This window comes from Phaseolus vulgaris, chromosome 4 (genome assembly GCF_000499845.2).
Source record: "Phaseolus vulgaris cultivar G19833 chromosome 4, P. vulgaris v2.0, whole genome shotgun sequence".
NCBI classification, from domain to species: domain Eukaryota; kingdom Viridiplantae; phylum Streptophyta; class Magnoliopsida; order Fabales; family Fabaceae; genus Phaseolus; species Phaseolus vulgaris.
Genome location: NC_023756.2, coordinates 40,120,364 through 40,148,181, shown reverse-complemented (window position 1 = coordinate 40,148,181; position 27,818 = coordinate 40,120,364). Strand labels below are relative to the sequence as shown.

General features: G+C 31.2%; 2 protein-coding genes across 3 annotated transcripts; one reads left to right on the top strand and one right to left on the bottom strand.

The window, feature by feature from the left end:
* The first annotated feature begins 4,576 nt into the window (after positions 1–4,576).
* On the top strand, positions 4,577–19,038 carry LOC137838811 (protein SHORTAGE IN CHIASMATA 1). Its single transcript, XM_068648034.1, has 11 exons — positions 4,577–4,837; positions 4,991–5,050; positions 5,134–5,220; positions 5,348–5,419; positions 5,910–7,837; positions 8,174–8,381; positions 9,880–10,380; positions 10,880–12,496; positions 13,345–13,496; positions 18,404–18,608; positions 18,744–19,038. Exons 1-9 carry the CDS (start codon positions 4,577–4,579, stop codon positions 13,429–13,431), a joined length of 4,821 nt encoding a protein of 1,606 aa, XP_068504135.1. The 3' UTR covers positions 13,432–13,496; positions 18,404–18,608; positions 18,744–19,038.
* LOC137837643 (intracellular protein transport protein USO1-like) lies at positions 14,097–19,426 on the bottom strand. Of its 2 annotated transcripts, none has more exons than XM_068646713.1 (8): positions 19,035–19,426; positions 18,644–18,844; positions 18,438–18,560; positions 18,210–18,238; positions 18,022–18,115; positions 16,092–17,816; positions 14,937–15,034; positions 14,097–14,760 (listed from the first exon to the last, which is right to left on the bottom strand). In XM_068646713.1, the coding sequence occupies exons 1-8, from the start codon at positions 19,101–19,103 to the stop codon at positions 14,523–14,525; spliced, it is 2,577 nt and encodes an 858-aa protein (XP_068502814.1). In that variant the 5' UTR covers positions 19,104–19,426; the 3' UTR covers positions 14,097–14,522. The 2 variants fall into 2 exon arrangements, with proteins under 2 accessions (XP_068502814.1, XP_068502813.1); XM_068646712.1 differs by having other exon boundaries at positions 18,210–18,250; positions 19,035–19,425.
* Positions 19,427–27,818: the final 8,392 nt, after the last annotated feature.

The following is a 27,818-nucleotide window of genomic DNA, read 5'->3' as shown; positions in this document are numbered from 1 at the left end:
TATGGAGTTTCTTGCGGGTTGACGGGCCAGCCCGCCCTACCCCGTCATAAGCCCGCACAGGTCGCGGGTTATGCGGGGTGGGCTTAAATGGGTTAGCGGGTCAAATAGGGGAACCCGCCCCGTGTTATTTCTTGTGGGCTGCAGGGCGGCCTGTGCGATTTACCCAGTTTTTCCAGCCCTATGTAGATTCATTAACTTCATCAATATTTAGAAGTTATCCATGTTTGTTTTTAGTAAGAGTTATAAATGGTAAGTTATGATTCTTTCCTTATAATTTGTTTGATCTTTGAATAATTTCTAGACAATATATATCTTTGTTATGAGATCATCCTCTCTTTCTATTTTCTTTAGTTCATAATTAAATGAGTACAAGATATTACAATTGAGTTTACAATAATTTACATTTACATTCTATGGAAGTGTTTGGTGTTGTTGGGTATAAAAATACTAATAAAAGATCTTCCATAAATATGTAATTGTTTTGATTATAAAAATTAGAAAACTTCTATTTTTTGGTGTTTCTTAGGTCAAACTTCTATTCAATCAAGACATATTGATTCCTCTCAATATTTTGAAGGTCTAAATCTATATCATTATATTGTGCATAATCAACTCAAAACGAATGACAACCTTTCTCAGACAGTACTTTCGTCAAGTTGGAAAACGTTCCTACAAATACTTATGTCTTTCAATTATATTAAACATTTAATTATTCGTGAATTCTGATATACTATTAACTTTCTTCATAGGTAAAGATTTTATGCCATCTATTATAATTTCACCACAAATAAATCATATTATTGAGAAAACTATTCAATATGCATTCAACAGTATGAACTTAATTCTTAAAATATTGGATGATGAAGAAGCAATCTAGAAAGAACAAAATGATGGTGAGTGAAGATACTTTATCTATATATTTTATTGTAACTATTTTTATTCATTAAATTATATGAATGTTGATATCAAAATATTTGTTTCTTAGGCAAAATATTTGTTCAATCCATTACAAATTCAAGACAAATTGATTCCTTCCATTCCCTAGGACAAAATAACTCATTAACAACTATTCAAAAAGCCATATAATGACGGTTCCTGAACCGTCGTTATTGCAAGTGTCGTTATAATCAATTGTTTATAACGATGATTCTAGAATTGTCGTTATAAACCCACATTAACAACACGTGTAAAAGCTAACATTCTACCAAATAAATTATAAAAAAAAACACTTATAACGACGATTCTAATTTGGAACTGTCGTTATAAGGGCCTATGGAGGGCTTTTAAAGACGGTTCCAGTGGGAACTATCGTTATAAGTGTATTTTTTTTAAAAAAAATATTATATATTCACTCTAATCTTCCATAAAATATCAAATTCCCAAAAACAATAATGCACGTAATATCATAATTTAAATATGAAAGTGTACAAAAAGTTCTATAATTATATGAAAAAGTTTTGTGCCATTCTGAAGTGTATATATGGTTACCTTAAAGCGCATCTAAGTGAGTTTCTTTCCATTTGCACTTGCACTCCCCCCGCCCCTCACTCAACATGTTATATCCAGAATAAACACAGAAATAATAAGATTTCATGTTAGAACACACACATAAAAAGTTTGTGAGTAATGTAAAAGTAATAAATTTGTGAATGCAATGTAATCATAATGGTTTAATAAATCTATAATTTATACTAGAAAACATCATGCAAAATTTCAGAATTTTCTAACAAGTGTAAGTATGAGAACTAAAACCTTAAAATACTTGAAAGACTTAAATAATACTTAAATCCTAAAAAACCAATAGTAAACGGTGTGTTTTTGGAATTTTGATGGACCGATCCCCTTCTAGTGGCCATGGGCTTTGTTACCTCAAAGGAGATAAGACGTTTGGCGTGTTGGCACGGTGGTGAGGCGTGGATGGCTGGACAAGAAGCGGCGGGGCTGGAGCTGGAAGACAGCGCGGAGCGGCATGCAACTTTTAGTGTATTGGAGAAGATGACGAGAATAGAGGAGGGGCCAGATCTTTGAGTGTATTGGAGAGTGAGAGACGAAAATGGGAAAAGAAGAAAGAATGGAAGAGGAGGGCGCGGAGCTTTGAGAGAATGAAAGGCGCGAATGGGAAAAGATGAATGAATGAGTGTGCACAAGATGAATTTTTTTTTTTTTTTATGCGGAATCCATTTATAACGACGGTTTATTCAAACCGTCGTTATAAATAATCCAAATCACTATTAAAGACGACATTTCAGAAAAAAAAAAAAAAAAAAAAAAAAAAAAAAAAACCATCGTTGGACAACTATTAACGACGATTTATAAAAAAATCGTCGTTATTTTGCAATTAATAACGAAAATGTCATTGCGTTTTTTTCAAAAATGGATTTTGTACCAACTGTCATTATCCACGGTCTTTTTAAGACTTTTTCAACTAGTGATTATTTTGAAGTTGTAAACCTTTCTTACTTTACTCTATCTCTTAGATCTATTATTATAAATGTGATACATTATTTTCTATTACATCTCATTTACAATATAACAATTAATGTACATTAAACCTTTCTTACTTTACTCTATCTACTATATGTATTGTTATAAATGTGATACATTTTTTTCTATTGCATGTCATTTACATGATAGCTATTAATGTACATATTCCGCTTACAAGTTTCATGGAATACTATCACCATTACTTTGTGCTATATATTATTATTCATTTGATCTAATTTACTTTTTATCTTTATATTGGACATTCAAATATAGGTTCATTTAGGCACGGTATTCATACTTGCATCGAGGTCTTGGTCGTTTTATTGTTGCGTTGTCCTCTTGTGAAACATATTCCCTGTGCATCAATCATATTATACATATGAACCAAAAATTGTTGGAATAATATTAATGCACTGTTTATGTTACCAAAGTCAACACCTTTGGTTAAGAGTTAATATTCATTAATACCACAAATGGTGCAGTTTTTCTGTAAACATTTATAGTGACTACCACTTATTTTATTTAGAATTTATTTATTTGAAAAAAGTTGAATTAATCCTTTTCTATAAAAAGAACTTGTTAACAAATATTAACCATCCTGTCAAAAAGACACATGCATTCGCTCAGATTCAAACACTAATCTTATAACATTTGTCACCTTACATGTTCAAAGATATTAAATAATAATATCTTTAATTTTTTTAATTAATTACTCATTTACTTATCCATTAATAATACATTATTTTCATATAAAAATAATAATTAATTATTAATATATAAAAAAAACTGTTATTTGGAAGAAGAAAGGCACCTTTAAAATAATTCTTTATTACTCTTATAGATTATAAATAGTAAGTAAATAAAATAATAATAAATAAATTACTAAAAACAAATTAAAAAATTATATTTTATATTATTTATTTTTCATTTTCTTTTTAAGTTATACAATTTTTCTATTGACTCTGTTTTACATTTTTTATTTTTTTATACTTTCTCTATTTTTCTTCTTCTCTATCCAACATATGAGTAAAGTTTAATGATGTACTTTTTTTTCCTTAATATATTTAGAAACAAAAATCTAATAAAAGGTATTGAAAATTAAATTTTACATTTAAGAAGAATTCCATAATTTGATTTAGTGATAAGTAATAATAAGTATTTTTTTTATCAACAATAACAAATAAATAAATGGGAACCAATTCAGGGGTGGTTCAACCCTTGTACAGAATACGCAAAAAAACCAACATCTAACAAATACCACCAAACTAACTAACTAACAGAAGCCTTACCCGAATAAATAAATCCTGAAAAAACTTCAAGAAACCATCATCCTACATACCAAAGGTTCCAAACACAAATTAGAGTAGGAAAAAGAAGCAGAGCGAATTTTTACGGAAATCCAGGATCAAACTTTTACTTGCACCAAAGCAAACACTTCAGACGCGTCTGCCACACCCCTTTTGAATATGATAAAATTCCTATGATTCCAGAGTTCGCTCACCACCCCAACCCAAATTGTGCTCCACACGACATTAACCGAATCGGAAGACCGGCTCAACTTGAATTGATCAAAGTTTGACTTAAGATCAATGTGAAACACAAACGAAACTTCAAGCCACTTAAAGCATAAACATCAAACGCGTCAGGCAAAACTGCAATCGAAAAACAAATGGCGGTACGATTCTTCCTCCTTTCCACACAAACAACACAAATAATTTTCAACCAACACCCCTCGCCTTTCCAGATTGACCCTAGTAACAAGCTTATTTTCAAGCATCCTCCAAGCAGTAAGAACAACCGAAAGAACGACTTTGCAACCTAATAATAAGTAAATAAGTTCATGGTTAAAAAAAAGCATCCCTCTTGATCACAAAATCAATATCAACAAGAGAGATTGACAAAAAAATTGAACACAAAAAGTGTTTAAGTTTATCTCAATAATCATCGGATCCCAAATTCGGGTCATCATAGTGAACCTCTCAAGATTCGGTTCTTGCACCGCTCGGAAGTCCAAATATCACGTGCTATAAATACTAAACTTAGCGCCAAAATTCAATTTAATTTCCCAGTCCGTTAGCACCTTATTCAGAAAATGCGAACTCGCTTTCTCAACAACAACTACTTCGCTCTCCCTCCACCACAAACCATTCCCTTTCTCTACCTCCCCGTCCCTCGTCTCCCTCCACAGTCGCCCTTCGACATCCACAACCTCCTCCGCTTCGATCCTCCGCTCAATCTCTCCCTCCACCTTGATCCCTTCCCTGTACACGCTGCTCTATCCGCCTTCCTCGCCGCAGTCCTCCCACACCGAATCCGCATCCACTCTCGAGATCTCACCGCTTTAAACCCCGCGGTAAGTTCGAGAATTGAAATGACATAGTGAATTTTGAGCTTGCGTTTGTTTCTGCCAGTGAAATTGTGATTCCATGTGCATTGCTTACTTACATATGAATCTTACCATTTCTGAGAGTGCTCATGTTTTTTGACTGTTTTGATTGCGTTGCAGCAAGAGGCGGAGGTTATCTTCGAAGATCGTGGCTCCGACACTGAAGTTAAATTTTCAAATGTATATTTAATTAATTAATTAATAAGCCTTGTTTGCGGCGATTTTTGTTTATTTAGTTATTTATTTTGCGATATTATTGACAGGAGAGTAAAACTATTGTGCTCGGTGATAAGAACGATGTTGTTTATGAGACGATTCAATTTGAAACACCTGAGCTTGACGTGTTCTTGGTGAGGTGCTTCTTTCTAATTTTGTGGTTCTATGCATAATATAAGATAGCTTTTTCCGTTTTAAGAAGTTTAACTCAATTTTTACCTTCGTTTTTTTATTTTACTTTTGTTTCTTTGTATTTTAAAGGAAAATGTACGTGTCGCTGAGTCGGAGAGGATGCAAATGCTGTCTCAAACTCCAGAGGTCGAAAATAGCCTGGTAAAATGGTGTAATTTGTCAACAATCATGTAATAATTTGGTTTTTACTGTACATAGCGTTGTGGCTATAGGTTTGTGTATGAGTATGAACTATGTACAGTTATGGCAATTGAGTCTGTTAGTTATATTGGAATTATAACATTACTCTCTTGTTGTAAACTTTGATTATGTGATCTCAAAGTATAAGATATTTTAATGCATGTTACTATATATAGTTTATACACGCAGGCTTCTTACTTGTTCCTTTAATTGTTGTAGTTAATTCATTTGATAAATGGAAGAGCTAAAAAGATTTTGTTTTAATTTTATCCTTGGAATGCTGATAACTATTTGTATCATTCAGCATGGAATGTTCAAGCATAAGAATGGATTTGGTCTTCCCTAGGTCTTACAGTAATAGGATACAAGGAAATCTTTCAATTTTTTTAAAATTCCATGATGTGTTTGTCTCCAAGGTTCATATAGAACAAGTTCTTCTGTTTCCTTGCAGGAAATGCTCAAGATGCCTGAACCATCAAGGCAGTACCCTTACGAGGCTTTGGAATCAGTATTCTTGGTTAAAGATGTAATTTCGGAGTACCTGGTGGGGGAAAATGGATATCCTCTAGAAGATCATATTTCTGTTCAGCAACTGCCACGCTCTGACCAAAACGTATTTCTTATTTTGGAAGTGGATGAGGGAAGTTTGGCAATTCCCTCTGGTATTTCTTTGGTAGGAATCGTTGACTCGTATTTTGAAAATACCAGATCTCAAAATTTCGATGAGCAATGTCAATCCATAGCGGAGGGCAAGGAACTTCTGGGTTCTATGAAGCATAGCATGATGGAATTTTTCTCAGATGAATTTTTATCAAAGAAGAGCCTTGAGTTATCAGATATGTTTCCCGAAAGTGATTTTATGAATATGTTGGAAACTGAACATGTTAATGGGAGTACTGGCCTGCAGACATCACATACTAATGGTGACTTGTTAGAGAATCTTGTTACCTTCCAGGAGTTTGAGTTCCTTGATGAAGACTTAATGCAAACCTTTGATGCTTTGTACAAAACAAAAGCTTCGGATGATCTAGTAACAAATGACTGGATGTTTAAGAAAGAGTTTAACTTCAAGAGTTTTGATGAATTGATTGTTGGTAATGAGATAGCGCTAACAGATAACGCGTTTAAATCACTGCCTGTACCTGTTATCTCTGATCATAAAAGGATGATATATCTACATGACATTATTGGAGAACAAATTTCCAGCTTGAAGACCCGACCCCTCTCTGCATCTGATGGAATTTACTTAAATTGGGATCTACTTGAAGAAGATAGGTGCAACCGCAAGATTTCAAACTGGTATCAGGACATATTGGCCAAGATAGATCTGAGCAACGAGGATTTTGGAGGTAAGCCTTTCGATGATGGAAAATTGGTATTTGGTCTAGTTTTCTGTGAGGATACGACAGGTGAATGTGAAATTAAACAGGATGAAGAGTTACAGAAGTTGCTTTCTGATTGCATGCCTGTCCTTGACAATCATCCGGTGGAATTTGCTTCGGGCAAAATATTAGAACCTGTATCTTTTAAACAAGGAAGTGAAGAACAATTACCTGAAAGAATGACTGAGAGGGCTTCATTATTATTTAAATCTATGTCAGAAATCAGTAATCTTGATTATTTCTTGAACCCTCAGAAAGTTACTGGTGAGGGGAATTATAATTATGCAGTAGAGTCCACTAATGCTAATGTTAGTATTCCAAAAGCTTCATCCACTGAATTGAAAGTTGATACACAGTCTCTAGGGTCAAATACTATTCTGCATAGAGTTAAGTTGTCTGATGATATTGTGGCCCTGGCTGGATATTTTGAAAAAAGCTATCTAGCCATTTTGCAAAGAGATACAGAAATGACAAAAACAGATAAATCAAATGTAGATTATTTTCAATTGCTCAGCATTCAAAGGCACAAACTGATTGAATACCATGCAAATGGAAACAATATGGCATTTATTGTGTTATGTGCTATCAAACAGGCTGCTTGGTACTTGTGTTTCTATGGTCTCCATCCAGCATTCTTGTATTTAGACAAATTATGTCAAAACTTGGACTATTTGAAATCAAGATTAGGCATCCTCAAATCTTTGATTGAAGATGAAAAGAGGAAGGTGGACAACAATGTTACTTTGGCACACCCATCATTAAAAATTGTGAAGGAAATTTTCCTGTCATACATCAAACGGGATAGTTTGAAAACTTTGATTGTGGCTGAAGAAGTATTCTGGTCTTCATTGAAAAATCTTCTCCTTTCCGTGGGGTTATCATTCAGTGAACAAAATGCTCATAATAGAGATCATCCATATGCCAATAATGGGCGTGAGGAGGCAGATACTAAAATGCGAGAACTTATGATTTCTGACTGCTTGTTGGTTTCACACAAGTAAGATTTTTGTTTCAGGATATTTTATTTATGTTGCATGCATAGAATTATACTTTATTTTTCTTATACGTTTAGCATGTTTTCAAATTTCCATTCCAGACGTATGTATTTCCTTTTTGTATATTGCATATGGAGCAGCAAAAATCCAAAAGGGTGAGCAAACAAGGGGCACTGCTTACATTTTTTAAAGGAAACTGCTTTTCTTTCAATTTCCTCGGTTTTGTTTATCAAATAGTATTTCTGAGCATCAATGCTGAGCATAAGTCTTTTGCTGCCATCTTCTTGGTCATACTTTTTCTGCTATGAATCTAAGTTAAATGTTTTATTTGATTGAAGGCATGTTTCTTCGTTGCTTCTACTCAACAAATTTGACATTATCTTGGAATATGGAGGTTCATACGGCTCATCTAGGATATCTGAGATTTCCAAAACCTTGGTTGGACTGCCTCATCTTCACTTTTTGACCGTTGAATTTGATGATCATGCCGCTCTGAAAGCACTCTGCGAAGGTGTTGAATTGCACCCAAACACTGAGATGTTATTGGTAAGCCTCTGTGATTATGATAATGTGCATATAATCTTTATCGTAGATACTTTACATTATTTGTCTAAGTTCCTTATTCCATATAATTTTGTTTGCACGTGTTCTATACTTTATTTACCGTATAATTAAAGTATCTTATTTATTGTGATGTAAATAAGTATAGGCATACATGAATAGGGTTTTGTGTTACTTAAGTAAATTAAGGATAAAGTTTCTGAATTATATTTTAATTCTTCATTTATGAGGAAAAAAATGTCTGGAGCTGTTACAGAAAAGCAAGAACCAGCAGTATCACTCAATAAAAATACACAAAATATTAACATGTTTTGATATTTTGATTTCTTCGTTACTCCATCAAGAAAATGCTCAAACACAACTGCGTAGCTCTTTCATTGGCCTCACATGGGCCAGGATTCTCCACAAAATAGGCTTTTGCAGTTCCTAATAAAAATATTAGAGCAGCATACTTCTGGGTTTATCCAACATAGTGTAGAAAACATTAAGAGCAAAGGGATAAGAAAAACAAAAGAAATAATCAACATGGAATTCTAAGATTAGTAGTATTAGCCAATGTAATCTTTAAATTACAAAAAGTACCATTTTAGTTCCTGAAATTCTAAACTTTCAGCTATGTTAGTGTTTTTTTTTCTGAAATTTCTACTAAAATGACCATTGCGTAGGTTACAGACTAGATTCTAAAATGATTGTTGCTGGTACTTTGAAGGACTTTGTAATTTTAGGAATTAATTGACCGGAATTTGAAATTTAATAAACTAATTTGGTGTATTACTTATCCTAAATTTGAGGGACAGGCTGGTATCAATATAATGCATGTTACATGTTCTTGCTTATGTATCTCTGCATGTGTGCCTGTGTAAAATTGAGTGAATAGAAGGCTTGAGTGGGGGATACTTTATTTGAACAGACATGGAAATGAAAAATAATTTTTCTTTCAATGAAAGATGACTGTAACTTCAAATCTGTGTTTATGGTGAACGATGTGTGACATTTGTAGTACTGATGTTGAAATGCCCTGATATTTTAATTTGTTTCACGTATCCATATTTAGAGCCCGTCCTATACCAATATTCTTGAATGCTTCACCGATATATATTGATGTAGTATCCAAACCTGTGAAGTACAAATACTTTTATAATGATAATGATTTATAATTTTGTATTTTGAAAATATTTAAGAAATGTTATTTTAATTTGGATCTGCACAATTGCGGTTATGTATTTATTATGTTTTAAGAATTTTTATATATTTTTAAATATATATTTATCACATTATTTTTAAAAATAAGCATACGGAGTAGTATCACGCTTATGGTAGGTATTCGTTTATCATAGTTGAAATGAAATTATTTCTTCTGTCGCCTATTTTTAATTGGAGATATACTGAATTACCTGTGTCAATTGATTGTTACTCTTAATTCCTTGTTCATATATGGTATACCAAGAACTCGCTCATGCAACTTACAACTACTGTCTGCTAGGAAAGTGAGACTCGTCCTATTTTCAATCATAAAGAAAGTATGATGAATCAGAACGTGGAGAGACTACTGAATTTTTGTCCTGTGGAGCAATGCTATGATAAAATATCTTCAAAGGTTGCACCTGAAGCAGATAATATTGTGCCACTAATTCCTGCTGTGAAAATTGAGCAAGGTCATAAGAACATGGAGGCACTCCCTGGAACAGTTATCATCGTAAATACTCAAAATGTAGATAAGGAAATGATAATGTCTAGAAGAAGCTCTTACCAAGTGATTCTGGCAATGGAGAAAGAAGGAATTCAAGTCGTTGAACGTGATTTAAATTTGCCGGCTGATATTATACTAAGTTCTGCTATTTGCTTGGCATGGTATGATAGTGAAACCCTGGGGAAGAAAGCAACTCCAACAACCGAAGCATCCTCAAGCTTGCCTTTATGTATTGAGAATATTGCCACAGATGTCCTGACACTGCTTAGTTTTTACTTCCATGGTTGCTTTCTGGTAATTTCAAATTTTTATATTGATTACACTTGTATGATACTTATTTGTTTATTTATTTCAACTGTTTTTATAAAATATTGCAATGTCAAATGGTGCTCCAGAAGTTTTGTTAGGAGTTATTTGAACAGCCTTTTGACGGAAAGTATGTCAATCTCGGAACTCGGCTTTGGCTTTTCCATTTTTGAAATCTCGTTATGGCCCTCTGGAAGATTAATGTCTCGCGGAGTAAAAACATTCTCAAATAAACCCCTGTGGGGCGGAAAGAGTAATTAAGGAACTTTAATCATAGTCATCGTCATTTTGTATTACATGCTTGTAAGATATAAGCTCTTATACAAGGTAGTAGATAAAATTAGTTTTCAGAATATGATTATATTGAGATGTGAGGTAGTAGTAAAAGGGTCATCATGAACGTAAATATGATTAATTAAGATTTGAGAGTTGTTGTGATGCTGAGTGTTAGTTGAGCTTGTTTGAATATGGTATATTCTCTTTTCAGGTCTTTGAAGGTGAATTTAACTTTCTATCAACTGTAATGGAATCCTCTGATGGACTTTATGCTGCAGCAACAAGCCTGGGAATTGATTTGCAGATATTCTTCTCTTACTCACCTGAATTGACAAATGAAGTTATTGTAAGCTGCATTAAGACCGCTACCAATACGACAAGGGGTCTGTATCCTAAAATGCCTGACTCGGTAACTCTTGCCGAGTTTTTTCTTACGGAATTCCCTGGAATAAATCCTTTAACGGCACACTCTATACTATCTTCAGGGGTCATGCTTAATGAGTTTCTTGCGTGGTCACATGAGCAAAGGATGCATGTTTTAGAAAAGTATCACGTTCCAGAAGAAAGTATTTCTCTTTTCAGTGTTTTCTGCAGATATGGGGAACGGGAGGATTCAAAATCCATAATGACAGATTGCTCCTCTTCGGTATCTTCAGGTCTGGACTCAGATAGGTCTTGTTTATATCAAGTTCAAAATGAAAGAAAAAGAAAACATTCAATAAGTAGTCATCAGATGGATGAACTGTGTTTTGATGAGTTGACTGAAATCGAGACACTAAATCCAGTAGTTGAGGCTGTCCCGGATTCCTCTACCTTGCCAAAACCTTTTGATTTTGGTGTTTCAAAAAATGCTGGGAGATCCAGTGAGTTAGCAAAGACAAGTTTATCCATGAGTGAGTTTTTTGGTCAAAAGCAGAACATCAGCGCGGCTACAATGCGAAACCGTTCCGGAGTCTCCTATTCACCAGGGAACTGCAAAGCTCCCAAAAAATTAGAGCAGCTGAGACAACCCGGTTTATCTTTGAAAAATAAAGAGTTAGCTCAAAATGAAATACTGGATACTGATTTTATTGGAAAAAGTGTGAATTGGCACAGCCTTAGTAATTCTGAGAAGTTGCATGAAGACATTAGAGGTGAGGTGGTGGACTTGACAGATAGCCCCTTATTTGATAAAAGCTTTGACATTCCTGATTCCATGTACTTCACAAATTTGATAACGGAAACAGAGAAAGATCACATGAGAAAGAATAAAATTGCAAGGAAATTGTCATTTGATAATAGTAGTCACCAAGAAACCAACTCATCGAAAATATGGAGATCCTTAAAAGATACACAAGGAGAAATAGACGAATTCCCCGAACCAGATTTTGGAGAAAATGTATTTCCTCTTGATTTCAAGTCACATGGAAACACTGGTTTAACTCAGGCATCGATGAGAAATTTAGAAGAATCAGCATTCAAGGAAGAAATGTCGCATTTGAGTGAAACTCCACTCTCATTTGCCCGCCGGTCAGCTTGTCTATTAAAGAATTCACCCTGGACAACTGAATTTATCAATAAAGTAAAAGAAAAGAGCAAATTGCGTCAAAAATCATTATTATGTGAGAATTCTGGCCCTTATTTTGGGTATCCTGGGAACATGTCCAAAGCTTTTAAGAGAAAGAGTCCTTCTGTAATTGATTTTTTTAAGTACCAACCTAGCAGATCTGGAAATGTTTCGGAACAGAAAAGACAGAAGCAATCTGGACTATCTTCAAACTCAACCAAGAAAGGAAGATATTCTACTCCCTCATCCTCATGGACTCCAAAAGATAAGCGATCAACAAAGGTACGCTTATATTGTGTGTTAGTGTTAATTAAAGTGAAAATACGGCCAAAAGAAGCAGAGATAGAAATGCGATATAATTTATTCTTGATTCTTGTTCATCTTGTCTTGTTCTCAATGTGCCAGTTAATGCATAAAATGTGTAAATTTATGTTGGTGGGTTGTTTTGAGAAGTGACATAGTCTTCGTTCATATTCAGTTATTCACTGCAGGTAGACTTATACTTATTCATCTATTGGCTTTTAGTGTTATACACCATTTTTTAGCTCAATGATCATACGTCATTGAACAAACTACTACTTGATGTGTCTTGTTTTGTAGAGAATTTTACTCATGAAAAATTTTCATTACGTGTCATCCTGTTTTATTAATAAGAATTTTTGTATAAAATAAAATACAAAATTAGAAAAAGTATACAAAAAAGTTTTTATAAATTAATTTATAAAATAATAATAATTTTAAATTAATTAAAAACTTTATTTTATTTTCTATATTTTTCTTCTAAAAATATTTATCCAAATATAGTCTGATCGGTCCCGCCTTACTTACGTGGGCTGCTAGCTACTTATCTAGGTAAACTTGTATTCTTCTAGTGTAGTTATATAGTTAGAACTTAGAAATCTTAACTGTGCGAAATTTATTTACATTAAAAATAATTTATTTTCTATTGAAATAAATAAATGCGTGTTTTAAATATTTAAGTAACTTATATAAAAAATTGATCATTATAATAATTAATTGATACTTAGACTGGCAAACCCATTCAACTTCGTGTCCCTCCTAGATTGATTGACATGAAGACAACTTTGCTTCTATCCTATTATTATTCACGGACATTCGGTCGTTGGCAGACACTGACCTTTGGGAGGAACGGAAGTGGAGGCCAAACAAGGCTGGTCTGGAGTGATAAAAAGATAAACTCATACCAGACACAATAACCATCATTGGAGAAAAGAGTCCAGAATTTATATTATATATGACGGTGGCCTTAACCATTTGAAAGGTATTTTGCTTTAAAACCATAGTTGCGAAGTAATTCTCAAACAATACTCAGGTTAATTTCCTCATACTTCTGATTCTGATCCTTTTCTTTAAATGGCATATATTTCATCTATACTTCTATACTATTCTACAATAACTCAATGGACTATGGTAATAACTGACTTATAATATTGATGAAAGTTGAAGCCAATGGTTTCCCGTGATGAAAATGGAGTTCGGGATCAGAATAGGAAGTTAGATACCGTACTGGATAATCTATGTTTGGAGCGAATAGGGATATCATATGATGATTGATGTACGATCTAAGAACCCGAGTAGGGACTTTTAGTTCTAAGTTCTAACGTTATAATTTTCATTTAGTTTCATATGGTCTTACGCCTATCTAAAAAAATAAAAATTGCATTTCATATTGTTAGTGCTCTTTTTTTTGTATTTTTTCCAAAATTATAAAAATAAACTCTACTGTTTTGCTACTCCAAAATTATCTTAAGAAATGTTAATATTACGTACACCCGATTTTTTGTATGAACAAAACAACACATTTTCCTTTTCAATCATTCAAAAAATATTAACATCGGAGCTTAAAAAAATAGCCAACAACTTTTAAAAAGCACAAGTACCTCATCTAGATGATAGTTATTCTAGATTCAGTAGCCGTTTTGCTCTTGATCTTTAACATTTTCAATAAAATGTGTTTCATCTGAGAATCACAAGCCTTATTTATCGGCTATAATGTTTACAATACATGTAACCCAAAATTGTTCAAATAGATGATAACCATTTTCTAGATAGCCTGTCTGATGCCCCCACCCATAGCTACCTTTGTCAATTCAATGAATCAATCGACCAGAAATATCGAACTAAGCAGACAGGTCAACAAATTTAAATTGGAGGTTTAAATGTTGATTCTACTGAAGTGAAAAACACGGGTTAAGCTCGATATGAATTCCACGAATACGATCATGATGTCCTGTCTGTTTCGTAACTCGTGTAATTCATGAGTGAGCAATAACGCATGTAAAGAATTCTAGTTCTTACCATTCCTCAGATTCCGTAGGGCCATAACAAGCTGTTGTCTTTCTCCCTCCACCTCTGCGAACTTAAGACTAATCTCAGAATATCTTTCTTCCATTTCTTTTAGCTGAGTTCCCATATATTTGTTACTTTCCTTTAGTACTGCCACTTCATCCAACAATTCTTTTGTAGGACAATCATCATCATAATTGAAGACAATAGCCTCATTTTCCAAGCAAGTTTTCACTTCACTGTCAGGGTAAAAGAGGAATAAAAATAACTTCATTAGATGACTGTACTATAAATTTGATATCTGAGCCTGAAGCACTACTTTTCTGTTACATTGTTAATAAATGATAAGAAGGTTAATGGGTGTAACTCAAGGGATCTACGGATTCAGATGGCAGAACAAGAATTTGTCTTTTACCTTCTGTGTGCTGCTAGATGAACTTTGTTCTCAGCTGAACTGCATATGGTTCTTCCTTTTTCAGACTTTCTAACAGAGGTGTTTGCATCATCCATTCCCTTTCATGTTACAAATATAACAACATCCCAAGTTAATGTAGTTCATCAAGTCATTGACTATTAACTACTAATATGTCCAAATCAAAACCAAAGTAAACTTAAATTACATGTTCTCTTTCTTTCCTCTTCTTTTTTGTTACATATTAGATGCAAGCACATGAATAGGAAAGGGAAAGATGACTCAGTGTAGGACCAAACTTATGGCTAATTGGACATTTCTTTTATAAGAGTTTTACCTTTTAAGATTTGTTTGATTTGCTAAAGTTTAAGGGATAGGATCGCATCCAAAAATTTGTAATTTGTTGTTATTCAAAATAGTTCATGTATTATACAGAAAAAAGATCAAGGAACAATACAGAACAGTGAAATTTTATTACCTACTTAACCAGGCGACAAAATTGTCTTCATAATACAAAAAAGAGAAAAAAAGACTGATAATGATCCCTACTCATTTTGCCAACTCCATTGCGTGCAAAATGTACTACACAAATTGTATTGCAGTAAACTTTGCCAATTATCAATTGGCAGATAGCACAGAATTTTTATCCAGGTGCATTGATCATCAATCAGCTAAAAAAAACTGCCCTATGACTTAACTACTTGTGTTGTGGTGTCCCATAATGAGTCCAACACCCCTAGAAATCTTCAACTTGTTGATCATGCTTTCTACGGTTATTAACAAGAACTGAAAAAGGACATTATCATCCTCAAAGCATTAAGTATGTATGACCAAACTGATTATAATTTGTTTCTCAGACAAATTTTTTCAGCATCTGTCGTGTTCGTGTCAAATGTTTGCTTGGCAGTATTAAAATTTTATAACATGCCCTGAAAATGATGATTCGTTGGTTTGTTCCAAATTATAAATATAGCATAATTTCAGAATATATTGCCAATCTGCTTGTATCCTAAGTCCTTACTAGATTACTCAATTTTCTGTACTGTGTAGAGTACTCGTAAGGGGGTGCTTGTGGTGATAACTTGCAACCTGACCTAATATATGACAGTGACACTAATTTTCTTAATTACAATTTTAGCAAAGGAGCTCGAAAATTACCATCTGCATTTCCGATCTTGACTTCCTATTGTGCTCCTTAGTGGTTGAACAAGATGCAGCACTCTCGTAGTTCCATGAAGCAAAATGCATACTTTTGGCTGTTGCTGGTCCTTTGCTATTTTTGAGCCTCTTTTCTACAGCACTTAGTTCTTCTACCTTCTTCTTCAGCTCTCCTTCTAATTGAGATATTTTTTCCTTCATATTTTCTTTCTCTGCTTGTTCCACATGCAAGTTATGTTTTAATTCATTGTGCTCGGTCTTCAAGATTTCTACTGCTGACATTAGGGTGTCAAACCTTATCTCCTCGTCACTGTTCTCTAGCATTAACATCATAGTCATCAGCTCTGTTGGATCAACTTTAGACAATACATGCTCTTCTGGCATCAGCTTTCTAATTTCAGTTCTGAGCAATTGAATTTGCTTTCTTAATGCCTTGTCCTTTTCATCCCTGTGCCTTTGGACATCTTCAAGTTGTTTGGACTTAATCTCTAGTTCTTTAGACATCATTTCCACTTTCTTTTCTTTTGAATCTATTTGGTTCAAGAGCTGTTGACATTTCAATTCATTCTGATTTGTAATAAGCCTTAGCTCTTGATTGCATTTCTGGATAATTTCTTCCACGAGTTTGTTCTTCTTCTGCAATTCATCACATTCTGCATAAGCTTCAATGACCTTCTTTTCGTTTTTTTCTACTTTCAATGTCATTTCAACTGAAAGACTTCGATATTCCTCTTCTTTTATTTTCATTTCTCTCGTCAAATCACTGACTTGATTTTCAAGTTCATTGATGTAAATCAAAGACACTGAAAAATCATCCACCTGCTTCCCTATCTTTTCTTCTAATCTCTGTACTTGAGATTCAAATTCTTTTATGATTGCCAAAGAAGCTGAATATTTATTTTGTAACGCAATTTGTTGGGCGTCTTTATGGTTTAATCTCAAAGAGATATCCAGGTTTTCTTTCTTCAGATACTCACACTCAAAGTTGAGGTCTTTTATCTGCTCATTTAGCTCTTCACGTTGCTTATAATAAATGTCTATTTCACCATTCAGGTCTGCAATTTTCTGCTTCAAGTGACCTAACTCTGTGGCATCATCATGCTCTTTAGTATTGTCCGACAATTCCTTATTCTTATGTTCCAGCATTGCTTCAAGTTCTCTCACTGCTAAAAGTAGTTCAGCGTTTGAGTTTTGTGTCTTCTGGAGTTGCAATTTAAGATTAGAACTAAACTCTTTTTCATAATCAAGGTCTTCTTTTATTGCTTCTAACTGCTGCCTAGCGTGTTCAATCTCGGTCTGTAAGGCTTCTGAATTTTTGGTCTCGTTAATGAGGTTTTGCTGCGACATTAGTTGCTCATATTTAGTTTTGATGATATTTCTCTCGTCTCTGAGGCTGATTATTTGTCTTGACATACTTTGTCCTCGACTGCATTCCTTCTCTATCAGCTTCTGAAGCGATTGTAACTCTAGTTCTGATTCTTCGGCTTTCCTCTTCAGAGAAACAATTTCACTTTTGAGGTTTTCAATGACATTATCTGAAGGCTCTTGTAATCTTTCTCGAGGACGAGTATCTTCAAGGCTGTTTCTCCAGGAGTCGCCTAAATTCCTATCTGACGCTGAACCCAGTGATCCCCTATGTATTTGAGCTCTTATTGCAATGGCCTCGATAGTTCCTTTGGACGGCATTGAATTTTGCCTCAAGGGTGGTAATAGCTGGGGAAAATCCTGCCATAGAGTTACCATACGGGTGACACCATTAGATGCTTTAAAAGTCAGGGTTCCATCCCTTAAAATATTAATAATTTCTGAAATTTTATAATATAGATTATTTATTTTCTTAATTTATCCTCTGTTCTGTTTAGGAAATTTTCAACTTTGTACAATAAAAATTGCTAGCTGTATAAACTCACAGTATCATGTAGAACCTTACTTCATAAACATTACGAGAATTTTCATCCGCACTGCAAATGCTCAGTAGGTGTCTTGAGCTTCCATTTCCATTGTCTTCCCCATTTCTGAATGTACTGCATCAGGGAAGTTAACAAGGAGAGGAATGAAATCCTGAAACGAAAGGAAATTTATAGAGATAAATTAACTGGCTGCAAGGTTCATCTTCACCTTTGATCTCTTTGTACCCCTTCCACAATCTGAATTGTCACCTGTCTCAACATGTGTTATTTGAGGAATAATTTTGGTGCTTTGTAATGTCAATGGTATTAAATAATATGGAATAAGAATGAAAAAAAAAGGTTGATGAAGATGAGATTTTTAAAGATGTGTAGTAATAATGTGCATGATATGAGGGACATAAGAAACCAGGTGGGGAGGGAAATAGAAGGTACCAACATGTAGGATTGCGCCTGAATTGGCAAACTTCAGAGGTAGGGACACAGTCAGTGGCTCAGTTTCTGCAGCAAAATCGGCAAAGTCAATTGAGGATTCTCCAAGAAAGCCAGATTTTGAAGATCCCTGCAAGAACCTAAAATGATTAGACTTTCCAGCCAACATCTTAGTCAGGTAAAGGATAGTATGCAATTAAATCTACTGCTTACGGTTGAAACAAGAAAATGGTAGATTTTCTCTTGAAGTTTTCCTGATTTTGCGTCCCTGACGAATTTTACTGATTCAAAAATCGGATTCTCCCATGAACAGGTTCCATCCTGGACAGCAACTTTCTCTAGTTTCACCGTAGGCTTCCCAACATTATCTGGCACCAAAGCTACCTTCAGTGCAGGCTTTTTCATCTTTGGCACCTGATAAAATTATACATTGGCATTAAATTCCCAACAATATGCAAGTGTTATCAAACTCACCTGAATCTACAATGTGATGTTGTACTAATTTCAAACTTTTTGGCAATATGTTTCAATTGTAATTTTGTAACTACTAGCACAAACCCCATTTAGTATTTAACGGATAAATATTTATTTGTCTTCATTTTACCTGAGTTGCCTGAAATTGCAGTTTGAATACAGCTTTAGTATTGTTTTTCTTGCCCCGTGACTTAAACATGTTTTCCGGCCGACAAAATATTGCTGTTCTTGTCTTGTGGATGCAAACCAGAGCTTTTATAAGAGGCACCTCATTGCTCCCTCGGGGGATCCTGTGTTAGCTTGAAATTTTGCTGTGTTTTGATATATTTAGTTAACAAGTAGAGTGAAGTGTGGGATAGATACACTGAAAGCAACGAGATGCTAGATGCTGTACTGAACTTGCATGGTTAGCAAGCTGAAAAACAAAAATGAATTTGACAACAATAGCTTTTCCTCAAGAGACATTCTAAACCAAAGTTTAACAAATGTTAGAGGAAATAAATAAAGGAACACAGATGAGACGTATGGTTTTCTTTTTGGCTTTTTACTTTGAGAAGAAGTAATGAGGAAATTTAAATCACAAAATTAACCCCGACACCTTCTTTATTCTTTTTTGACTTTTTAATATGCACCCACAGCAGACAGGCAAATTTTATAAAGGAAAAGAATGATTATTCTAAATTTAAAACATACCACAATGATAAAAATTGAAGAATTAGAATTATGTACTTGGATATCAGTTCTTGAAACTTAAAACTTTTTCTTCAATTATATGAAATTTTGACGTGTATCACACCAAGACCAAAAAAACAAAGTTGCTCCAATGGTGTCAACATTCTACATGTATCAAACCCCGAGACCAACTATTTGATGAGTAGAACCAGAAAAATAAAACAACCCCGTAAGAGTTTCCTCTAAGTAAAATCATTAAAATTATTTATGGCAAACATATTTAATTTGGTAATTTGTTTTCAAAACTTTCCACATTACCTTATTTTCTTAAAAAATAATTGGATATTTTGTTTGCCTTGTCAACACTATCATTGTTATCCCATATCCTTATCACCATTTATTCATATACCATCAAATAAATGTCTCTTCAACAATCTTCCTCCTTCACACAAAGAAAACATTTTATTTACATGATCACACAGATACTTGATTTAAATGAGAGAAAATTTGTAACCCTTGATGAATGTATGGTGAGGAATAATATAAGATGAACACTAATTTAAATCATATAGATTAAGACATAATAGTAGGATGAGAAGTAAAATAAAGTTTGTGTATCACTAGTGGAATGAATATTCGTCTATGATGAGACATGTTTAATATGCATCTTCCAAATCATGATAAATTACTACTATGATATATTAATTTATTTATTTTTAATATCTTTAAATTTAAGTTAAATTTTAATATTTTTTTAAAATTAATTTTTAGTAATTATAATTTTTATCATTGATAAAAGCACAATTGACATTTTCTACATATTTTAATTATAAAAAAATTAAATATTTAAATATATATATATATTATAAATTTCAATTATATAAAATAAGCATTTTTTATTCAACATGTGAAAAGTTCTAGTTCATTGCCAATCCATGAAATAAGTGATAGTTCAATCATGTAATTTTTTTTTAATAATATTTTATAAATTCCAAATAAATTGATAATTTAATTTTAATTTTTTTTAAAATTACTAAAGAAATTACTAATTATCCGTATATCATTTTTTTGTCATCTTTATCATCCGATTATAAACTGATTGGAGCATTCATTAGCCACTACCTAATTCTTTGAACAAAACACAACAAACCAAAAGGCACCAAATAATTGATTTATGTCGTAAATCAAAGTTGTAAATGCAAACGGATTTGGTTCCTTTTCTATAGTTTTCATTTATTCATTTCGTACTCTGTAGTCTTCTCTTTTTCTTCTAGGCTACTTAGTAGTCTTATTCTCTGCATGTATTATTCGTCGTCGTCATCATCATCATAATAATAATAATATAATCACTAGCAAATTTATTCCATGTATGGTAACGTTGTCAAGTAAAATATTTCAAGTTATATATATAAGAAGAAAGTATAATTAATTTTCAATCTTGATGAGGTTCATAAAAAGAAAAGAAAAAAGTTGGCCTGAACAGGTTCATTTGCTTTAAAACGAAGTTGTAACATTTTAACGCGGGAAATAGTATATTTTTTTAAACAATTTATCATTATCTAAGTATTCCAAGTGTTTCAGTTGAGACCGGACGAGTCAATGACACTCAGTATCGAAAGTTTTCCGACCAGCCATAAACACATCAAGATAAAATAAGATATATACGACAAACACTAAGGCAGAAAAAATGAAAAATAACGGTCATTTTAGTCTTAAAACGACAGTTGTATGATTGTTATTTTTTGCGTAGTCTATTCTCTTCAAGCAAAGAAGATAGCCGTCGTGTTACATTTAGTCTAAAACGGTGGCTATAGTAAAAGTTGTTGTTTTAGACCAAACGCTTAGGTCTAAAACAACGCTTTAACTCATAGTTGTTGTTTTAGACTCGCTTTAATTTTGAAAGCATTTTGATGGATAACATTTGACAGTAAAAGTGTTGTGAATGTATTGTTGTAAATGGATCTTTTTGCACTAGTGAAATCAGGTAATTCTATTTTTATTATGATACACATTAGATATGGTACATCAATAGAGCCCATTATAAATCATATAAATAAGCATGTTATACAAGAGTAAAGTACGCTTTTATTACTACATTAACCACACTTAAATCCCGAATACTCACTTGAGCTGATAACCTTTTGCAGGTTCACTCCCAACCAAAAATTAAAACTCAAATACATAACATAGAAAAAAAATCAACTAAAAGATAAATTTCAATTGTCTAACCGGTAGCAAGCCGTGTCTATACCCCATACTACACCAAGAAAAGAAATTATAATCACTCTTTTATAAAATGCATTTTTCTTAACCTTTTCATTAGGTTATGTTGCATTCCATATTTTTTTTTTATATGATAGTAAGTTTTTACTATCTCAGGGACTTTTATTAAGAATTTTACATTATAAATAAATTAAGTATGTTTCAATTTTCTTAAAAACGAAAAAGTTGTTGCGTAGTACGCAGTATATAAATTTAATTAAAATAGTGGTTGCTCTATATATTCAATATAATATTAACATATGTCATTCATTTGTTTAGTGGGTATCTAACGATTTAAACATATTCTATATACAAAATTAATAAAAGAATTTCATCATTTTCAAATCATATTTATTTAACAAAATTCTAAGTTCAACATATAACACGCATATTTATAAATTTTGCATCTATTAACGAAATATTTACTTATATATTGAAATCATAATTAAAACGCTCTCTAATTTAGATTTTTTGTGTTAAAAATAAAAGTTCATAATGCGTCAAAACTTCTTTATAGTTGGAGTGTTCCTCCCGCACTTCATTTTCAAACTGATGCAAAGGTGTTAGGTACAACTGTATTAATCTACTATCAAATTAATAAACCTTTATTGTAATATCTTAACCATCCACGTATATATATATATATATATAAGTTGTAAAGGATAATCCATTTTAGTTTTTAATTTTCAGTTATTAATTAAGTCTTTTATTACATTAAAAAAATTCATTAAATAAAAAATAATTTTAAAAATAAAAAATAATTAGTTGTTATATTAACTAAATTAGATATTATTTTAGAAACTAAAAAAAATTATTGATATCTAAGTTAGTTTGTTTTCTTGATAAATATTTTTCAATTTGGTATCTAATTAGCTATCAACTTTATAATCTAAAAAATAAGTAGTAGCTAAAATATGGGTAAATAATTAGATATCAATTTAGAAATTATTTATCAATAATAAAATTTATTTTAGATATTAATAATTTTTTAGTCTCTAGAATAATATCTAATTTAGTTAATATAGTAATTAATTAGATTTTTGTTTTTAAAATTAGATTTTATTTAATGATCTTGTAATAGTGTTAGTAGATAGTTGTTGTAGTGTTATTGAATTGCTTATTGATATCTCTTAAATAATAATTCATTATTTTTCAATTTTAGATAATCAATAATACACTACAAGAAAATAATGAAATAGAAACCAATCTCTAGTGACCAAAATAATTAGTTACAATAGTAACTAAATTAGAGACCATTTAAACAAAATTGGTTTCTAAATTAGTTTCTATTATTGTTAAATAGTTTCTAAATTAGTATCTAATTAGCAACCAAGGTTTTAGAGACCAAATTTAGAAACTAAATAATTGATAATTAAAACCTTAGTTGCTAATTAGATACCAATTTAGAAACTATTTAATAATAATAGAAACTAATTTAGAAACTAATTTTTTTTTAGTTTCTAAAATGGTCTCTAATGTAGTTACTATTGCAACTAATTATTTTGGTATCTAAAAAGTGGTTCTATTTCATTATTTTCTTGTAGTAATATTTGTGTTCTCTATTAATATAGTTTTTCTAATTTAGTTGATAGGATTCACATAGTATTCTTAGAGTTTTACTACTTCAAATCTGTTGTAGGAAATACAATACCAGCCAAGTTTACTTTAAAAGAAGATGAGGCTTCTCACAAGATCAATCTTGAATTCTTGAACACCTAGAAACACATTATGCCTTTTAACCCAAGTCAAGATTTGAAAATTGAAATTCCAATTATAAGCAATCAAGAAAGATAAGTCACCAATTGAATTTCTTTTATTAGCATAAATAAAGTTTAATTAAACCCAAAGACATCCTAAATAAAAAAAATAAAAAAATAAAAAAAACCTAGAATGATAACAAAAATTATAAATTAAAACCGATAATGTCATAATAAGATCGGAGGGGATAGGAATAGAAGGGACTAATATTTAAAGATATGCGTGAATCTTAAATTTTGAAATTATGAAAATGTCATTCACATATATGTCTTTTGAAATCAGTTATCTTCTATACCTCCTTTTTTTATGTTCTTTTTCAAAATGCTTAAATATGTTCATAATGAGATTAAGAGTATAAAGACGTCTTTTTTCGAGTTAGAGGAGGAAAAGAAAATAGTATGGATTGTTTGGGAGAGAATATGCAAATCAAAGAGTGATGGAGGATTAGAGGTTATTGATTTTATAGTCTTTAATATTGCCTTATTAGCGAAATGGAATTGGAGGCTAGGGATAGAAAATATTGGATTTTGGAAATAAATTTTAGAATGAAAGTATGGAGATGGGAGGAATTTAATGAAATATGTGGGAATAATGGAAGAAAAAGATGAATGGTAGTGGAAGGGAGAACACATAATGTACTATAAAGTTAATGCGAGTTATAATAGGTTATCTAATTGGACAAATGGGGATGAGAAAAATCTTTCTGAATCATTTGGGAAGGTCAAAGCCCTCCCATCAACACAACTTCGGGCATGGAGAGTATTGCATAATATTATAGCAACTAAAGTCAATTTAGTGAGAATGAGTATAATTGTAGATAGTGCAATATGTGTTACGTGTGGTGAGGTAAAGGAAGATACTCCATATTTGTTTTTCATGTAGAGGATAGTCTGGTTTGTTTGGAATAAGTGTTATAAATGGATAAATGAGTTAGTTGTACAACATGGTTACCCAAACTTGCATTTTCAGTGGTTTAAGTTAGTTAGGTTGTCTATACCTATAAAACACAGTCTGACACCGTCTGGAATTATATGTGGATCACGGTTGTTTGGGAGATTTGAAGACAAAAAAAAATAATATAGTGTTTATGCATTAGTAAATCTAGATGAGATATTCTCTCTAGCTCGGTTAAAGACATTGTCCTATATTACTACAAAATAAAATCAATATCAATAGATTTCCTTATTTTTTTGTGTGTATTTGATCCATTTAGCTTTTTAAAAAATATATAAAAAAAGTAAATTGCAGTTTATGGAATAGGGTTTGGACTTAACCTTAGGTTAATTGTGTTATGTTCACTGGTTTGGGTTGGGGAAGGGGTGCCTTTAATCTCATGGCCTATTAGGTGATAAGTTGAGAGGAATTGGTTCTTAAGGGTTTTTTTTTTTTTTTTTCTATTTTGTCTGTAACTATGCAGTGATGTAAATGATATTTTTGTCAACTCCTCCATTTTTTGTTTTGTTAGTCTTCTTTTGGTGGAGTAAAACAAAAGGCTTGAAAGAACTGGGAAAGGTTTATTTGTTGTGCAGGAAATCATTATCTGGAGTGGAATCAGCTGAACTCATCCAATCTCTAACATTGATATCAATGTGGCTGAAAATAAAAAATAAGTTTTTATATATTTAGACTGCAAATTGTATTATATTACTAATTATTTTATCAAATAATGAGTTTTCTAGTATAATAAAATGTGATTTATTTTGACATAATTTTTATATAACTACATATTAGTGTGTTTATTTACGTTTTAAAATACAAACGCAAACGAACAAACATACCCAGTCATAAATCAGAATGTTTATAGAACCCCTTTCCTCGTTAAAAATCCAAAATATAATTTATATTAAAAATATTTTTATATTTTTACAAAATAAATAAATATATGTATCTACTATTATACACATTAAAATGCTCCTTAATTATCTACTCATCACTGTCAAACTTTGTTTTAATTGAATTTGGATCTTATCTTCATTCTCTGGCCTGAATCAAACCACCCTCATTGTCTTTCTAAAACACTTTTCTTTTCCTTTTTAAAACCTCTTTATTTATTTTTTTGTTACTTATCCAAACAAACTCTCATTTTCTCCATATTGCAACCTCATTGAAGGCCACATGTTCTATCATTGTCCTACCTTTGTAGGTTGCATGATGAATAATGATCACAATTACCAACAAATTAATTACAAGTTCAATTACCTTTTCAAAACCAATCATATTATTACATTTGAACATGGCATGTTTACACATCTAACACACTTTTCTTTTAACACGTTTTCATTTTATTAAAAATTGTAAAATTATGACAGAGTTGTTAAATAGAAACTCAGTCTTAATTTTTTTTTTCATTTTCAACATATTTCAACCAACAACAAAAATTGTCTTTCATGAAAAAAATATATATCCAAAAGAGTGTGTTAAATGATATTACTCCTACCATTTATCATATAAAAACTTACATATCAGGTTAATTGATCTTATTAATCGGTGTTAAAAGAAAAAAAAAGTTATTAAAAATCAGTAAACAAAATATTGAATACCAATTAATTTTAAAAATAAAAAATAATTAATTAGATATTATTTTATAAACTAAAAAATTATTGATATCTAAAATCATTTTTATTATTAATAAAAAATTATAAACTAATTTTTAAATTAATATTTGATATTAACTATCAAAATTTTAAATACTAATTATTTTAAATTAATTATCAATTTATAATTAAAAACTAATTTGTATGACTAATTTAAAATTTTAAATAATTAATACTTAAAATTTTAGTAATTAATATTAAATACTAATTTATAAATTTTTATTAATATGAAAAAAATTTAGATACCAATAATTTTTAGTTTATAAAATAATATTTAACTAGTGTATATAATAATTAATTATTTTTTATTTTTAGAATTAATTTTTATTTAATAATTTTCATAAAACTATTTAAAAATTAAAAAAGATATTTTTCTTAGTTTTTTTTTTTATTTCTTAGCCAATACTCTTAGAATTCTTGTTAAAATTAGCCTAGTATAAATAATGCAGCTATGTTAAAGTCGTGGTGGTAGTTGTACAATGTTGTATTAAGATTGTTTGAAAGAGAGAGCTTTAAAATTTGTACTTATCTTTCTTAGCTATTCAATTATTTTGAACAATGTTGATAAGCTGATTGAAGATCACATCTAACACACGTAAACCTCATATGGACCAATCAATCTCTATCGTTATATATAATTATATCAAAATCAATCTTTATATTAATCAAACATCTTCCACATGGCTTTCTCTCCAACCTTTTCTTTTTTAAATATTTTCATTTATTTTTTTTTCTTGCCAACTTTGCATGCTTCTTGGTTTTTTTTATAATTTTTTATTATATATATATATATTTGCATTTTTTAATTATATTAAAAATGCATTATTTTAATGACTTTTGAAACCCATATTATGCTCACTAAATACTATTTATATTCTTCCATGAATTTTGTTATCTTTGAATCATATCTTTTCAAAAGCTTTAATGAAAGTTAATATAAAAGGTCTTTCACTATAACGGTCACATATATATGCTAAGTTTTAGTAGTATACTCTTAATGAATATATTAATGACATCACTTGAATAATTAAGGACTAAGAAATTATTAAAAAAAAATGTAGAAACATCTTAACAAAAACACATTATTAATAGTTTTCTGTAAAAAAAGAAGGTTTATATTTAATTTCTCGATTAGTTAAAGAGCTTGTTTTTGTTAATTAGTTTTCTACTCGTCAATGATCTGTCTTTTTTCTCCTTCTTCTTTTTTAAAGTCAAGAAACTCCTTTTGTTGGTCTTTGTCTTTAATTATGTATGAGACCAAACTTTTTCCCTTCAATCCTAATACTTTGCATGTTAATTAGAACATGCTAGATTTCTTTTTTTCTTTTCCTTTTTGTTTGAAGTAATACCTAATTTATTATCCTTCTTTCTTTCTCTCCATAACAACTATTCTTGAAAAAAATATTCATCCTTTATATTGTTATGTTCACCAAAATAATAAAATTTTATTGTTAAAATAGTGGGTCAGTTTGTTTGTGCTTATTTAAAAAAAAATATTTTTAATAAAAAAAACATTTTGTTTGTTTGTCTAATTTGTTTATTTTAAAAGTAAGTAAATTTTAACTTATTTTAATAAGTAAATTTTATTAAATAGGTTTTTTTTTAAAAAAAAATACTTATTTTAAGTT

Coding starts and splice junctions, on each gene's coding strand:
- LOC137838811 (XM_068648034.1), top strand. CDS start 4,577: ATGCGAACTCGCTTTCTCAACAACAACTACTTCGCTCTCCCTCCACCA. Junction 5,221..5,347: donor CTGAGCTTGACGTGTTCTTG/GTGAGGTGCTTC, acceptor TGTATTTTAAAG/GAAAATGTACGTGTCGCTGA. Junction 5,420..5,909: donor CAGAGGTCGAAAATAGCCTG/GTAAAATGGTGT, acceptor GTTTCCTTGCAG/GAAATGCTCAAGATGCCTGA.
- LOC137837643 (XM_068646712.1), bottom strand. CDS start 19,103: ATGTTTAAGTCACGGGGCAAGAAAAACAATACTAAAGCTGTATTCAAA. Junction 18,561..18,643: donor ACCATTTTCTTGTTTCAACC/GTAAGCAGTAGA, acceptor AGGTTCTTGCAG/GGATCTTCAAAATCTGGCTT. Junction 14,761..14,936: donor CATCTAGCAGCACACAGAAG/GTAAAAGACAAA, acceptor TTACCCTGACAG/TGAAGTGAAAACTTGCTTGG.